This window comes from Bactrocera dorsalis, chromosome 1, assembly GCF_023373825.1.
Source record: "Bactrocera dorsalis isolate Fly_Bdor chromosome 1, ASM2337382v1, whole genome shotgun sequence".
NCBI classification, from domain to species: Eukaryota; Metazoa; Arthropoda; class Insecta; order Diptera; family Tephritidae; genus Bactrocera; species Bactrocera dorsalis.
This window is the reverse complement of record NC_064303.1, coordinates 65,925,083-65,941,379: the sequence shown is the minus strand read 5'-3', so window position 1 is coordinate 65,941,379 and position 16,297 is coordinate 65,925,083. Positions and strand designations below refer to the sequence as shown.

Here is a 16,297-nt window from a genome sequence, read left to right as displayed (position 1 = left end):
GTATAGATTCTATTGTAATATTACTTCTGTTAGCTGGAATCCTGAACATCTCTTGAATGGGTTTGAAGGTTGACATAGTTTCTTGCAAATTATCTTGAATACAATTTGTGAAATTTTCGAGGACAATTATGAAATGTCTGGAAATCAAAATTACAAGCAGTTGCTGGATTATCGTCATATTTCTTCGGAGCACGGCGTGTTCTGTGGTGTTTCGAAAAGTCATTTTCATTTTTAGGAGACAACCGACTTTTGAAAGAATGACGATCGATAGTAAATTCATTCTTCGAACTTAAAAAAAATATATTCAACCACTGTTATTCGAACATTGTAGTGTTTTAATAATCCTCGTGGAAATTAGGAAAAGGTGTCTTTGTAAGCTTGCTTCCGCAATTATAGAGCTATTTATTGCGTTTTACTGAAGTTAGAATTTTCATAAATGCCGGCTAGATAATTCGCAATGGATATGACGTAAAAATTAATGTGCAATAATATATTTTGATGAAAATCTTAAAAATATTCAATAAGTTTTGACAACAAATTTCCGGGTACTTGGCAACTCTTACTGGAATTGCCGAAATGAACTTTCAAATTTTAAGTTATGATATTAAAACGGCCGAAAATGCCGACTCGTTCATAGATGGGGGGTGTCAAAATGTTCGCATTTTCAATTTTGGTGCTCTGTAATTCGACGATCGCAGTGAAATTAAAAAATTTCGAATTTAGTTTTCGCATTTGTTAAATCAAATGCCAAACAGGAGTTTTTGAATCTAGCGCTCATGGTGGCGCCATCTATATGTCGACTGGTGCATTAGAATCTGCTGTCTTTATCGATTGTCCAGTGAATTTAATGACATTTCATCGATTGGAAATGAAGTTATGGGGTTTTACATCTCAGTATGTTTGCGTTATCGGTGCGGAAATGAGCTTAGAACAAAGAGCCAACATTAAATTTAGTTTTAAAATTGGTAAAACTTTAACCGAAAGGTTTCAACTGATGAAACAAGTTTATGGCGATGATTGCCTATCCCGTAGCTGAGTGCACAAGTGCAACGTTTTAAAAGTGGTCGTAAGGACATAAATGACGATCAAAATCCGTGATCAGCGGAAATTCCTTCGAAACTGTGCGTGAATTCAAAAATCAGCCGAAATCATCATTGAAGTTCATAGAAATATAATTGAACATCTCCAAAACATCGATTTATCGAATTTTGACCTAACATTTGCGCTTACGAAAGGTGTGTGCACGGTTTGTTCCGCACAAATTAACTGACCAAAAATTTCGACACTTGTGACCGATTATTTGACCAAAAATCACATTTTAACCATTAACCACTCATCGTATTTACCTGATATGCCACCGTGCGACTTCTTCCTTTTCAGAAAAATGCATTTTCCCATGAAAGAAAAGCGTTATGCAGACGTAGAGGCTATTCAAAACGCTTGCCATACCGGCCAAGGAGCTAAAACACTCGTTGGACATGCTTTTGGACCTTGCAAAAAGCTGTATTGAAGCAGAAGGAGACTATTTTGAATAAAATAATTAATTGATTTTCCCGAAAAAATCATTTGTTCTGTTTTTTTAAAGTCCTGATATTGAAGTTAAATAACTTTAATTAACTGCGAGAAGTCGAATTAAAAACTAAAAATTTAATCTGTACATAATTATTAAAAAATATTTTTTATTATTAAATCTCTAAGATTTTCCTTATTATAATAAACTTAAACTGTTAATTTGCAAATATTTCGTTTATTTTAAGTTAAGTTGAGTTACCAGCATATATAATATTTGTTTTAATATCATCCCTTACGTTTCTGGGGATAGTAATAAAATTACCACTTTTAGGTAAATCTACATACATATATTAGTGGTGGAAAATTATTCTGGCTCAGGAGTAATATTAATTGGAACTTTAACGTTGTAAAACATTCATATATTTTGCAGAGCGCAGCATACGTTCAATACATGTATGTGACGCGTCTCAAATCTACCATTGACTACCCTTATCTGCATTTTATGATTACATATCTAGAAAAGTTTTAGTTCATTACACTGGAATCAATATATATATTTATGTATATATTGTATTTATGAATCTTGCATTTATGACGTGTTTTAGCATCCCTTCAATCATTCCAATTGCCTGAACTTCCGGAAACCAAGTAAAGAGTTTTGTTTGCTTAAATTTTTTTCTTAATGGTAAAAAGAAATACGATATGCTTTGGGCACAGAGTTTTCTCGATGGCATTGCACACTTCCAAGATGTATCGGGAAACCGATTGTTGGCCCAGCCCTGAATGACAATCTTAGTCTACTCCCCCTTGGTTGATATGAATCATTTATCATCGCGCTTTCTGTACACCCTAAATCTTTTGGAGTAGTCCACGAAAATGATGACCTGATAGCAAACGGAATTTTAGTAGATCAAACGTCACCTTACGAGGCTGAAATTCAAGCTGTCCTAAGGGCGTTGCAAGTAGCCACCAAAAAAAGCAATAAATTTATTATGGATGGAGTTCATAACCACTCAGAAAAAATAGCTACCATTAGGACTTCCTTAATAAACTAAAAAAAAAATTAAGCTCATGTGGATCCCAGGTCATGTTGAAATAAGAGGAAATGAGCGAGTAGATAAAGCCGCCAAGGCGGCTTCAACATCTCCCCTTCAGCTATTCCATCCAATATTACAAGACCTTCTCAAAAAAGCCCAATACGAATGGAGGAAAGAAATTGTTCATTACAGAAACATAAATGCAGACAAACACGCAATAAGGCTACCAACCAATACCACAGCAGTATTGAACAAATGTTTTATAAGGCTACGCCTTGTGCACGCCTGTCTTACACATATTCACTTCATGAGGAAGGAGTCACAGCCAACATGCCATTTTTGCAACTCATCCCCTTTAACAATCATCCTTATTCCTTAAACCTCCACCGATCCACCGTATTTCAACAAGATCCCATGTTCATACTAAACATCCCAAACCAATACAATGCCAAAAGAATATTAAATTATTTAAAACTTTTAAATATTCATAATTTAATGTAAGTTATATATTATGCAACAAAGGGAGGAGCGGAATTCGCTGTGTCTGCTATAAGCACCCTGAACTATGAAGGTTGATAATTACTACACCATTCGTAGTGGCAGTGATGCGTACATTCATCATGTACGTAATCAAAATTGGATCAGTTCTCTAACTAAAGCATAGGGGACGTATGAAAGTTTTGGAAGCTTTGTGGTGAGTACCGGAAAGTATGGACATGGCAGGAACTAGAGATGAGCGATATTGCGATTTTTAAATCACTGTGATTTCAGTGATTGCTATTTTTAAATCACTGTGATTTTATATTGCTATTGCGATCGCAACTAAGTCGACGTTAAAACGGAGACCTTTTGTTGTTGTTGTTGTAGCGGCAGATTCTGCCGATTTGACAGTGTTTGGCCGAATACAAGTCCGGGTCCCGTCCAGTTACGTACACCCGACTGCCGTGGGAACGACTGAACCTTTTGTCGTTATTGGCGGTAAATTCTCTTTTGGTTCCTGTAACTCGAGTCAAGTTTTTATGCCTTTCTTTTCACTACATTTTCGCAAATGTTGGAGCGGTTCGGCTACCTGAAACTTAGAGCTTATTGCATAGTTCATTTGTATGTTGGTATGATCCGCTTTTAATATTTTCAAAAAAAAACTATAAACTCCATAATCCATCAGAATGTTTTGAATACCCGCTAATAATATTTTCAAGACCAAATTAATAACGGGAGTTTCCTAATCTTTGGGAAAATATTAATAACCCGTAATTTTTTTATTCCATATTTTTTCTGAAATTAATTAGTTACAATTCTTGTTTTGAACACAAAAAGCTTTCAAATTTGGTTTTAACAATAAGTAAAATTAAAAATTTTATTAAAACAAATTAAAATATTCCATTTGTATTATATTTCATCTACCACTTCAAACATCACACTTCACTTCTTTTCCTTGATACATTTCCTGCCATTATTAAAAATTATAAGAACGTTACACTCAAAACTTCGAACCGCTTTGACGCAAAATAGCATATACGATATATACAATACCCTGAAGAAAGTTGTTACTTTTCTGCTATTTGCTATTGTGATCGTAATTCACAGGTTCGAACTGCGATCACAGTTTCGAACTGCGATCGCAATCACTGGCTCGAACTGCGATCACAGTTTCGAACTGCGATCGCAATCACTGGTTCGAACTGCGATCACAGTTTCGAACTGCGATCGCAATCACTGATTCGAACTGCGATCACAATTCACTGGTTCGAACTGCGATCACAGTTTCGATCTGCGATCGCAATCGCAGTCCATAGAAGCGAACTGCTATTTATAAAAAGTGATCGCAGTTGCGATTTGCGATTTTTCAATCACAGTGAAAAAATCACCGGTAGTGAAATATCGCTCATCACTAGCAGGAACAATCATGTTTTGAGAGAGCGAGTCATTAACAATAATTAAATGAACCGATCTTTCGAATTGCCAAAATTCAAATTCATGTAATACAATTTTACGGTACGTGCAATCGAATCAATTTTTTCACTGTCAGCGCGATAGTACCGAATCGATCCCATGGAGTCAGAAAATTATTAAAAAGACGTTGATCAGCCAGTTAGCATATTGATAAAGCAGCGTTGGTCCACGAACGGCAGAGGTAATAGTAATGGTAACAAGTAAGCAAGGATTAAGTTTAGGTGACAGCGCGATTTCCAAACATTGAAGCCGTCATGGAAGGCATTCTCCGGAAGAACTTTGAGAGCCGAAGTGCATGCTGCTTGGATCCCCTCTGAATGCTTGCCTTTCATCAGCCTTTTCAGGCAAGGAAACACCTGTGATTACGTTATTCAAAAATTGGGGGTCAATTTCACACATGTTCAAATTTTCTAGGCACTCTTCCAACTCACCGCAATTTTTAATCGTCAGTGAGCGCTTTTAGGACCAACTTCGTGCGCACCTTGCACTTGTCCAAGTGCTCCGTCATTATGCCATAAATTATAGATTTCAATAAATTTAACATCTGGGCAATTAAACGAATACTTAGTCGACAGTCTAAGTTCAAAACTTTGCGCACACGAGTCACTTTGTCAGTGTTTGTCGAAGTCGCAGTTCTCCCAGTACGGTCCTCATCAGCGTCCTCTTCCCGGCCCTCCAAAAAGGCCGAGTGTCAACGAAACACACCACTTCTTCTTAAATCAACATATTACTTTCCGCAAAAACCCTGTATTTCAATTTTTACTGAAGTTACAGCTTGCACGGACGAACGGACAGATAAACAGGACTTCAACTTTTCTCGTCATCTTGATCATTTATATATTGTATATAACCCTATATCTATCTGGCTTAGTTTTAGGTGATACAAAGAAGAGTTAGGTGAACAAACTATAATACTCTTTAGCACCTGGTCGAAGGGTATAAATATAAATTATTTTAATTATTAATTTTGTAATAAACTATTTCTGACAAAAACTCGCACAAAACGTTCTTTCAATTAATTAATCGATAAAAATATTTATTCTACATACTCATATTCCCTTTTTATTTGAATAAACTAATTAAAACCACTCTGATTTAATATTATTCGCATAATACTTACTTGCCACCCCTGAAGTAACAGGCTTCTATCGACAGCTCTTAACCACATGACGGCATCTCCGGCTTCAAAATTCTTCAATTTTTTACATCGGTAATGCAAAAATATTCCCAAACATTTTAATAATTCCGAGGTTGATGCCTAATAATTAAAATAAATTTGTATTTTTATAAATTTATAACTTAATAAAAATGTTGCAAACTTTTTAACCTCTAAAAATAGTAAATGTATTAAATTGAGTATCTATTGAGTTAATTACCATGAAAGGCGGTTCTAGGTTACCGAAAGTGGTGAAAACTAGAAGGTTAAGTATATCACCATATGGTTGTTCCATATCCTCTCCTGATCCATAATGGTACTGAGTCTTATCCGAGTGCTATGATAATTTTCTGTAAAGTTTTCGTTAAATGGCTGCACATTCTGACTTTTCAGGCTTCAACGTTGTACGTAAATTTAGGGAGTGTGATGGTGGTGATAGTCTAGCAGACCATCAACATGGTTTCCGGAAAGTAAACGGCACATCCTTAACACTTAGCATCATAAACGCGTGGCCTTAATCAAATCTAAACCTTGTCATGTGATCAATTATACAGCGCCCATGGAAAAATAAACTATATAACCAGTCGGAAATAATCTGTTTTGCTTGAAAGGGAGAATTCTAGCTAAGTGAACGATTATTTTCTCGATTTTTTTCGCTGTTCTGCTGAACCTCTTCCCTAGAACATTAAGGGGGCATTTTAACAGGCTATAAAAGCTAATCAGAGGAGATCCATTTACCCCTAAATTAACTCCTAGGCGTCAAAGCTCCTCCGCAGATCAAGAACTGGAGAACAGAATTATGCAAATCAAGTTTATCATTTTCTTGCTGCAATTTCGCCTGTACCTTTCACTTTTTGTAAATTTGCGCGGGTACAAAAAGAGCTTTATAGCCCGACACTCGCCCACTGCGATATTAATTTGAACATGATAATAAAAAAAAATAGGTCAGAAGCATTAAATTCCATAGAGAAGATGATGCATAAGGACTTCATACCAGAAGGTGTGGAAAGTGGTCAGTGGGCGTGGGCCGGCATATCTCAAGATCTAGTCGATGGGTTTCCAATAATACTTCACACTATTCTCACATTCTTATAACAGGGTAAGAAAATGGCCGAGATCGAATCACAGCCGTGGCTACTGTCATATAACAAAATTTTAAATTCCATCAATTCAAATTCTACTTTTAAGGTATGCCAGTCTCGATTTTAAGAATTTTCAAAATCCTAAATTATATTAAAACTACTCAAGCCGAATATGGCGATCTCAGGGCCCGTTTTCTGAAAATGTTGGTCAGTTTGTGAGATATGTTACTTAAAATCCGAAAAATCTTTTCTGATAATAGTATTTTTGTATTTACAATCGGTTTAATCGATTGAATACTTCCCTTAGCCCCCATATACCAAATATCAAGAATTTCAAACTTCTATATCGAACAATAAGTGAGTTATCTTAACGAAAATGAGAGGGAATCTTTCTAATAATATCATTTATTTATGCTTAAACTGGATAAAATCGAGTGCAAACTTACCGTAGCTTAAAGATGCTCAGTTGGCGTCTTTTTCTGTTAATAATATGTATTAGTTCCAAAAATAAATTAAATCCAGCCAATACTACCTCTATCACCATCATACCTAATATAAGATATGCATATACGAGGTTTGCACAAAAATGATTGCGAATTTTTGCCGGCTACGTGTATTGGATTTTGATTTTGTTACGCTAAACAAGATCACAAAAAATGGCTTCTTCAGTGCTTTGAGAATTGTAAAAAACGCTGTCAGAAGGACAATAGGCGTGTTTTATTTAACCATCACAAGCTAATAGCTAAATCATAGACAAATAAAACGCACTTAGCTTATTTTATATTTTCGCCTTAAAACGAACTGTTTTAGCAATGCGAGCGGGAACAGTCGGCTGATATTCAATTTGTTTCAAAATCGCTGAATTGGAGAAAGGTTAGTTTGAATCCTTAAATTGGCGCTACGTGGCGCCAATTGGATATTCCAAGCGAAGCCAGGTCCTTCTCCACTTGGTCCTTCCAACGGAGTGGAGGTCTTCCTCTTCCTCTGCTTCCCCCCGCGGGTACTGTGTCGAGTACTTTCAGAGCTGGAGTGTTTTCCTCCATCCGGACAACATGACCTATATCTCGCATAGCTCATCGTTCCATCGAATGCAATATTCGCCGTGGTCAAAGCGCAAATCTTTTTTCTCGAAAACTCGCAACGTCGACTCATCCGTTGTTGACATCATCCAAGCCTCTGCACCATATAGCAGGACGGGAATTATGAGCGACTTATAGAGTTTGGTTTTTGTTTGTCGAGAGAGGACTTTGCTTCTCAATTGCCTACTCAGTCCGAAGTAGCACCTGTTGGCAAGAGTTATCCTGCGTTGGATTTCTAGACTGACATTGTTGGTGGTGTTTACGCTAGTTCCCAGATAGACGAAATTATCTACAACTTCAAAGTTATGACTGTCAACAGTGACGTGAGTGCCAAGTCGCGAGTGCGACGACAGTTTGTTTGATGACAGGAGATATTTCGTCTTGCCCTCGTTCACTGCCAGATTCATTTGTTTTGTTTCCTTGTCCAGTCTGGAGAAAGCAGAACTAACGGCGCGGGTGTTGAGGCCGATGATATCAATATCATCGGCATACATCAGCAGTTGTACACTCTTTTGGAAGATGGTACCTTCACTATTTAGTTCTGCAGCTCGAACTATTTTCTACAGTAGCAGATTGAAGAAGTCGCACGTTGGGAGTCGCCTTGTCTGAAACCTTGTTTGGTATCGAACGGCTCGGAAAGGTCCTTCCCGATCCTGACGGAGCTTTTCGTGTTGCTCAACGTCAGTTTACACAGCAGTATTAGTTTTGCGGGGATACCAAATTCAGACATCGCGGCATAAAGGCAGCTCCTTTTCGTGCTGTCGAAAGCAGCTTTGAAATCGACGAAAAGGTAGTGTGTGTCGATTCTCCTTTCACGGGTCTTTTCCAAGATTTGGCGCATGGTGAATATCTGGTCGGTTGTTGATTTGGCAGGTCTAAGGCCACACTGATAAGGTCCAATCAGTTTGTTGACGGTGGGCTTTAATCTTTTACACAATACGCTCGATAGAACTTTATACGCGATGTTGAGGAGGCTTAGCCCACGGTAGTTGGCGCAGATTGTGGGGTCTCCCTTTTTGTGGATTGGACAGAGCACCTTAAATTCCAATCGTTGGGCATGCTTTCATCCGACCATGTTTTACAAAGAAGCTGATGCATGCTTGTTCATTTGATGATATTAACACAAAAAAATAATAGCAAATGTTCATATTTGGGTCAAACCCCACTTGACGTGGTTCATGAAAATTTCAAAAAAATAGACGCATACCCCGTATAAGCAAAATAAGCTAATAGCTTAATTTGATGATCAAATAAAGCACGCCTAATATATCGGGAGGTGATTACTTTAAAGAAGACAATCTTTCCTTAAAAAATACAAAATATTGAATACACTATAGTTTAAAGCCGAATAGACCCAACTCTTTTTTTACTCGGTTTCTTTTTACACGGATTTGTAGTTACACGGTTGAGAAATTTTTGTTTTGTAAAAAATTTGTAATCTACTACGGTTTTTAAATCACTGTTTTGTAATTATGTTTATGTTACCACACTTAGCACCATTACATACATAGTAGTAACTGGGAAATCCCCTTATTCTATAACTCTTATCTACACATTTTGTTCGCATGATATTTCTTCTTCTTCTTCTTAATTGGCGTAGACACTGCTTATGCGATTATAGCCGAGTCAACAACAGCGCGCCAGTCGTTTCTTCTTTTCGCTACGTGGCGCCAATTGGATATTCCAAGCGAGGCCAGGTCCTTCTCCACTTGGTCCTTCCAAGGGAGTGGAGGTCTTCCTCTTCCTCTGCTTCCCGCGGCGGGTACTTCGTCGAATACTTTCAGAGCTGGAGTGTTTTCGTCCATCCGGACAACATGACCTAGCCAGCTTAGCCGCTGTCTTTTAATTCGCTGAACTATGTCAATGTCGTCGTATATCTCGTACAGCTCATCGTTCCATCGAATGCGATATTCGCCGTGGCCAACGCGCAAAGGACCATAAATCTTCGCAGAACTTTTCTCTCGAAAACTCGCAACGTCGACTCATCTGTTGTTGACATCGTCCAGGCCTCTGCACCATATAGCAGGACGGGAATTATGAGTGACTTATAGAGTTTGGTTTTTGTTTGTCGAGAGAGGACTTTGCTTCTCAATTGCCTACTTAGTCCGAAGTAGCACCTGTTGGCAAGAGTTATCCTGCGTTGGATTTCTAGGCTGACATTGTTGGAGGTGTTTACGCTGGTTCCAAGATAGACGAAATTATCTAGAACTTCAAAGTTATGACTGTCAACAGTGACGTGAAAGCCAAGTCGCGAGTGCGACGACTGTTTGTTTGATGACAGGAGATATTTCGTCTTGCCCTCGTTCACTGCCAGACCCATTTCTTTTGCTTCCTTGTCCAGTCTGGAGAAAGCAGAACTAACGGCACGGGTGTTGAGGCCGATGATATCAATATCATCGGCATACGCCAGCAGTTGTACACTCTTATAGAAGATGGTACCTTCTCTGTTGAGTTCTGCAGCTCGAACTATTTTCTCCAGAAGCAGGTTGAAAAAGTCGCACGATAGGGAATCACCTTGTCTGAAACCTCGTTTGGTATCGAACGGCTCGGAGAGGTCCTTCCCGATCCTGACTGAGCTTTTCGTGTTGCTCAACGTCAGTTTACACAGCCGTATCAGTTTTGCGGGGATACCAAATTCAGACATCGCGGCATAAAGGCAGCTCCTTTTCGTGCTGTCGAAAGCAGCTTTGAAATCGACGAATAGGTGGTGAGTGTCGATTCTCCTTTCACGGGTCTTTTCCAAGATTTGGCGCATGGTGAATATCTGGTCGGTTGTTGATTTACCAGGTCTGAAGCCACACTGATAAGGTCCAATCAGTTTGTTGACGGTGGGCTTTAATCTTTCACACAATACGCTCGACAGAACCTTATATGCGATGTTGAGGAGGCTTATCCCACGGTAGTTGGCGCAGATTGTGGGGTCTCCTTTTTTATGGATTGGGCAGAGCACACTTAGATTCCAATCGTTGGGCATGCTTTCGTCCGACCATATTTTACAAAGAAGTTGATGCGTGCTCCTTATCAGTTCTTTGCCGCCGTGTTTGAATAGCTCGGCCGGCAATCCATCGGCCCCTGCCGCTTTGTTGTTTTTCAGGCGGGCAATTGCTATTCGAACTTCTTCATGATCGGGCAATGGAACGTCTGCTCCATCGTCATCGATTGGGGAATCGGGTTCGCCTTCTCCCGGTGTTGTGCTATCACTGCCATTCAGCAGGTTGGAGAAGTGTTCCCTCCATAATTTAAGTATGCTCTGGGCATCGGTAACTAGATCACCTTGGGGGGTTCTACACGAGTATGCTCTGGTCTTGAAACCTTCTGTAAGCCGCCGCATCTTTTCGTAGAATTTTCGAGCATTACATTACGTATGATATTTACATTGCTGAAATGGATATCTCCAGCGAATATACCGACTTTAGTCCAGTTCGTCACAAACAATGGCGCTTGTTACCAAGTAGCGACGAATAATTAGGTACCAATATTAATATATATTATATATGTTATATATGCCATATGAACATACAATTTGTATGCATATCCGAAATTTTACAGTTTTCAAAATCTTTTACACGGGTTTTCGAAGTAAATATAGCTTTTTATTTAATCTTGCGCGGTTTTCAGATGACATGGAACGTATCCTCCATTTTTCTATAGGAAACGGCTCTTTTTTTACACGGATTTCTGAGGAACGTATCTACCGTGTAAAAAAAAGAGTTGGGTGTGTATATGTATGTGAATTTAGTATGCAAAATACATATGGTATATGAAATTGAATGGAAACATATTCCTCAGTATATTTAGGTATAATCAAAGGTGATGATTTCTCAATTTTCAGCGGACTTTAAACCGTTTATGTCAATATAGAATGTGATATTTCGATATACTTTCTTATACATAATAAGATTTTGCGCTGATTAAACAGTACAACAGCTAATCTGGAGGGTGAGAAATTCCAAGTCAGGGTGATGGTACTAGGTCAGTATAGTAAAACCCTCAAAGGGTTTGGCGTTCGTATGTGTCAGTTTTTTTTATGACCTTTTAAATTTTTTCCTTATCTTGATGTTTTTTCGCGAACCACTTGTCCGATTTTGATGAAACAAATTTAGAGAATTACAATTCCTATTTGTTTTTATTCAAAAAAGTGTCATTTATCGCCTTTTTTATAAATAAAAAATAAATAATATAATTTTTCACCGAAGGCCTTTACAACATTCTGAACCTTTTCACACGCAAAATTTAATGGAACTTCTCTGTATACTTTCACTCATCGTAAAAATCGTCGAATGCACTTTATGTACTTCAGAAGGACAAACATATGTATACTGAATTGAGTTGGCACAGATGTCACTGACAATCATACCAACCTGGGAAAAAAATATTTCGACAAACAAAAATTTTAACTAAACAACCTTTTGTCAGATATATAGTACATAGTTGCATATCAGTTGCATTCTCCTTACAATTTACAAAAAGGTACTTTCATGTAACTTCCACCACAATGAATATGATAAACGCGCTATAACATTCATAGTATGCACACGTTTATAGTTATTTTTTAAACGATCTTTGGTAAAGTGAAGCTAATATAATTTTAAAATTAAAACTCACCTGAATTACAGTTTTCCTCGGAATGTGGCTTGTTTTATTTTGGATTGTCTGCGTTTGTGGCGTCAAAGATAAAGTCAAAGGCTCTTTTTGAATCAATTTGTTATGCTTATTAAAATTTGTGGTATTAATTCTAACAAGATCTTGTGTTGTTATTTGCTTTTGAGTTTTAGAATTTGAAAATAGGGTGTTACATGGTTGAGAGTCATCTTGATTTAAATTTATGTGTTGACTGTCGTTAATATGGTTGAAATGCAAGCGAACATTTTTATTTTTATCGGTATAAGATACATTTGAGGCATCCAACGGATGAGTTTTGAAACAACCTGTAGGTATATTAGCACATTTATTTTTATTTTCAATTTTCTTTTTATTATGGGACGCAGCAAGTTTTTTCCAAGACAATGCACTAATAAATAACGAATGCTTTTTCATACTCTTTTCAATAGTATTTTTTTCCGTGAAAAGTGCAGAATTTTCATTGTGTAAATCCAAATCATTGTTAATTGCATCTTTTGTACCTTTCAATTTATTGAAACTATAGCTGGTCACATGACTTTGCTTGCCTACATTTATTCTTCCACATCCATTATGCGCAATTATGCCGTTTTTAGCAAGCGGAACACGAATGCTTTGCTTCGTTTCTTTATTTTTGGCATTATTCAACTGCTCGTAGCAAAAGTTGTTCAAATGAGAGTCCATTAAAGAAGAACCTTCCAATATATATTCGTTTCGAACGTCAGATTGTTGGTTATATTGGATGCTAGTCTGGGATGAATAAAACGGATGGCGTTCTCTTGGATTAAAGCTCAATACCGTCCCCATTATGGTAAATTGATAATGCCTAAAAGTAATATAATCCAATAAATTCTTAATACTTACATTAGTGTATAAGAAGACTACACTAACTCAAAAAATCTTGCAAGACACGAGCTTTAACATTATTTATTCATACATGTAACTAAAATCCAAGGTAACTCTGGGCAGAGCAGTAGCTAATTTAAGAACTCAATAAATACATTATATTAAGCCTAAAAAGAGAGAAGTGCTCCATGTCATTTTTGTATGCTTCAATGACGATTGGACTCGCCTACCGGAACGAAATTAATGAATACGCGTGATTGGATGTTACTGTATTAAAACTATTGGCCGTTTTCTCAATGTTTGGTTAGCATCGATCTGTCATTTAAGTTCTGGTTAACTAAGAATCCTTATTGCAGACGTTGAAAAAGCGCCTCTAAGGATAAATTTAAATTGATGGAAATGGAATTGAACATCTCTAAGACATCGATTTATCACATTTTGACCGAACATTTGGGCTTACGAAAGGTGTGTGCACGGTTTGTTCCGCCCAAAAATACTGACGACCAAAAATTGCTCAGAATCTGTCTCATCGATCGACGCTTGTGACCGATAATTTGACCAAAAATAACATTTTTACACTTTTATTTTTTACATTACATTTTTAGCGTATTCACCTGATGTGGCACCGTGCGACTTCTTCTTTTTCGGAAAAATGCATTTGCTCATGAAAGGAAAGCGTTTGCAGACGTAGAGGCCATTCAAAAGGCTTGCACCGGCATACTGGCGGTGCAAAAAGCTGCATTGAAGCAGAAGGAGACTATTTTGAATAAAATAAATTGATTTTACCGAAAAACCCATTTGTTCTGTTTTTTTTTTGTAACTCCTGTTTACTTTGGAACGCACCTTCTATGTCGCATTGGCTGTATTCGAAATTGAACTAGTACATAGTATTTATACCATATAACTGCAATATTTATATGTACATTGTGGGTATGCAACCAAAATAGTTTCATCGAAAATGGATTACTGAAACATTCATGAAAATATCCTTGCCATGATACGTATATTTTTATGCCCAAAGTATAAATTAATAAGAAAGCTTATAAAAATAACTACGCAATCGCTTCACATGTAAATGTCAAAAAGCATCAACGTAATTAGTGAACTTTCTTCTTGCTAGTGTTCACCTTTGACATTTTTATGAGCCAAAAAATTTGACAAGTTTTTTAATGCGAAATCTTGTCTTTCTATGACCATACGAGTATAACTCCGATTGCTCTTATAAAACTCCAGATGCACATTACAAAAGAAATCTATTGGAAAAATAAAGGATAGATATTTTCACATTCGATATAAAACATGTAATTTGTATATCATAAAAATTATATAATACTCTTAAGAGATACTGCCTGCCAGTGTATCAATACAGGCATAGTACAAATGCAGGGTGCCCAATACAGAGGCGAATTTTTAACTTTGGCGCTAGGCAATCTATAGTATACGGTTTTGCGTCGCAAAGATATTTGATATTTTCACGAAATTAAAAGAGAATTGTCGAATCTACAAATTCGAACTTATCAATAATGTAGTATAAAACAATGCAGTCAACATTTAAACAGTGAAGGAAGGGTAATCTTTTTCAAATTTTTTTTTTTGTATTATCTGTTCCCTTATACCCTTAGAAGTATGTTGAAACCCACTTTATAATTATAAGGTTGATAACCCGCTCTGTCACTTTGGTAAGTGTTCCGCCATCGCCTATTCCGAACAATGTTGCAATCTTTCTAATAGAGGCACTCTCTCCATTTGATCCCAGACGAAAAATTGTTATCTTTAGTTGAAGATCGATTGGTAATTGTGGAACACAATTTTTGTTTTGGAAAACAGGCTTGATTAAGGATAATATATAGTTGAACTCAAAGATTTCTATGCGCAACATTTGTCGCATGCGGCCACTATACGTATCAAATCTGGGAAGAACATTATTGACCCATTGCGAAGATTTTGCTATACCCAAATGGGTATTTCTCCGATTAGCTATAATAAGCGCTGCATCAATGGCAAAATTTATTAGGATATCGTCATCCTCTTCGTCACTGCCTTTAACAAAATTGTAAAAAATAACTTCGGTAGGTAATTTTATGTAGTAAGTATATACTAGGGTGCTTCAAAAAGATTTTTTTAATTTTTTTTTTCAACTCTTACCCCCTCAAATGTTAGTGATTGACAAACAAAAAATCCACCCTCAAGCCAGGCGCTGTAGCTTAACTCTAAGGGGTCGCTATTTTTTTTTAGGTTCCCATACATTTTACATAGGAATTTTTTCATTCAAACTAAAATTTCACCAACTAATTTTCGTTTCCCAAAAATAACCATCACATATTCAGAAAGTTCACTTCTCAAACCTGAACGCAGAACCACTCTTAATAGGAATCATTTGCCTCAAACATATTAAATTCCCATACCTTACAACACCAACTAAAGGCAAACGATCAATCGACCTTGACCACAAAAATAGTCTACGACGAACTTAGATTAAAAGACGGTCAAGAAAACGGACCTAGTGAACCAAGTTATACCCCACCAGAGTACCAAAACCAAGGCCAGTATAACAGCGGACAAGTAGAGGTATATTCTCTTCTTCTTTATTGGCGTAGACACCGCTTCCGCTAATGCTTATTTCAGATACCAAGTGTTGCCATTTTTCACCTGATCTTTCCTACGGAGTGGAGATCTTCCTCTTCTTCTGTTTCCCCCGGCGGGTACTGTGTCGAATACTTTCATGGCGTCGTATATCTTATATACCTCATCCATTCATCGAATGCGATATTCGCTAATACGCAAAAAACCGATAATTTGTAACGTCAACTCATCAGGTGATGCCATCATCCATGCCTCTGTACCATATAGCAGGACGTGAATAATGAGTGACTTATAGAGTTTGGTATTTGTTCGTCGAAAGAGGACTTTACTTCTCAATTGCCTACTTAGTTCGAAGTAGCAACTGTTGGCTAACATTGTTATTGGTGCTAATACTGGTTCCAATATAGACGAAATTATCTACGACTTTGA

At 37.2% G+C, this 16,297-nt stretch overlaps 1 protein-coding gene across 5 annotated transcripts in view; it reads right to left on the bottom strand.

The window, feature by feature from the left end:
- Positions 1 to 16,297, bottom strand: part of LOC105224069 (cyclin-dependent kinase 5 activator 1) — a 325,563-nt gene that overhangs the window by 96,416 nt on the left and 212,850 nt on the right. For 2 of the 5 annotated variants that reach the window (XM_049462392.1, XM_049462391.1), the window contains 2 exons: positions 12,425 to 13,265; positions 5,623 to 5,760 (listed from right to left, as the gene is read on the bottom strand). The exons of 2 other annotated variants lie outside the window; for them this stretch is intronic. In XM_049462392.1, coding sequence (XP_049318349.1) covers positions 5,623 to 5,760; positions 12,425 to 13,246 — 960 coding nt within the window. In that variant the 5' untranslated portion in view covers positions 13,247 to 13,265. The remainder of the gene's footprint in view (positions 1 to 5,622; positions 5,761 to 12,424; positions 13,266 to 16,297) is intronic. One more of the 5 variants, XM_049462393.1, reaches the window with a different exon arrangement.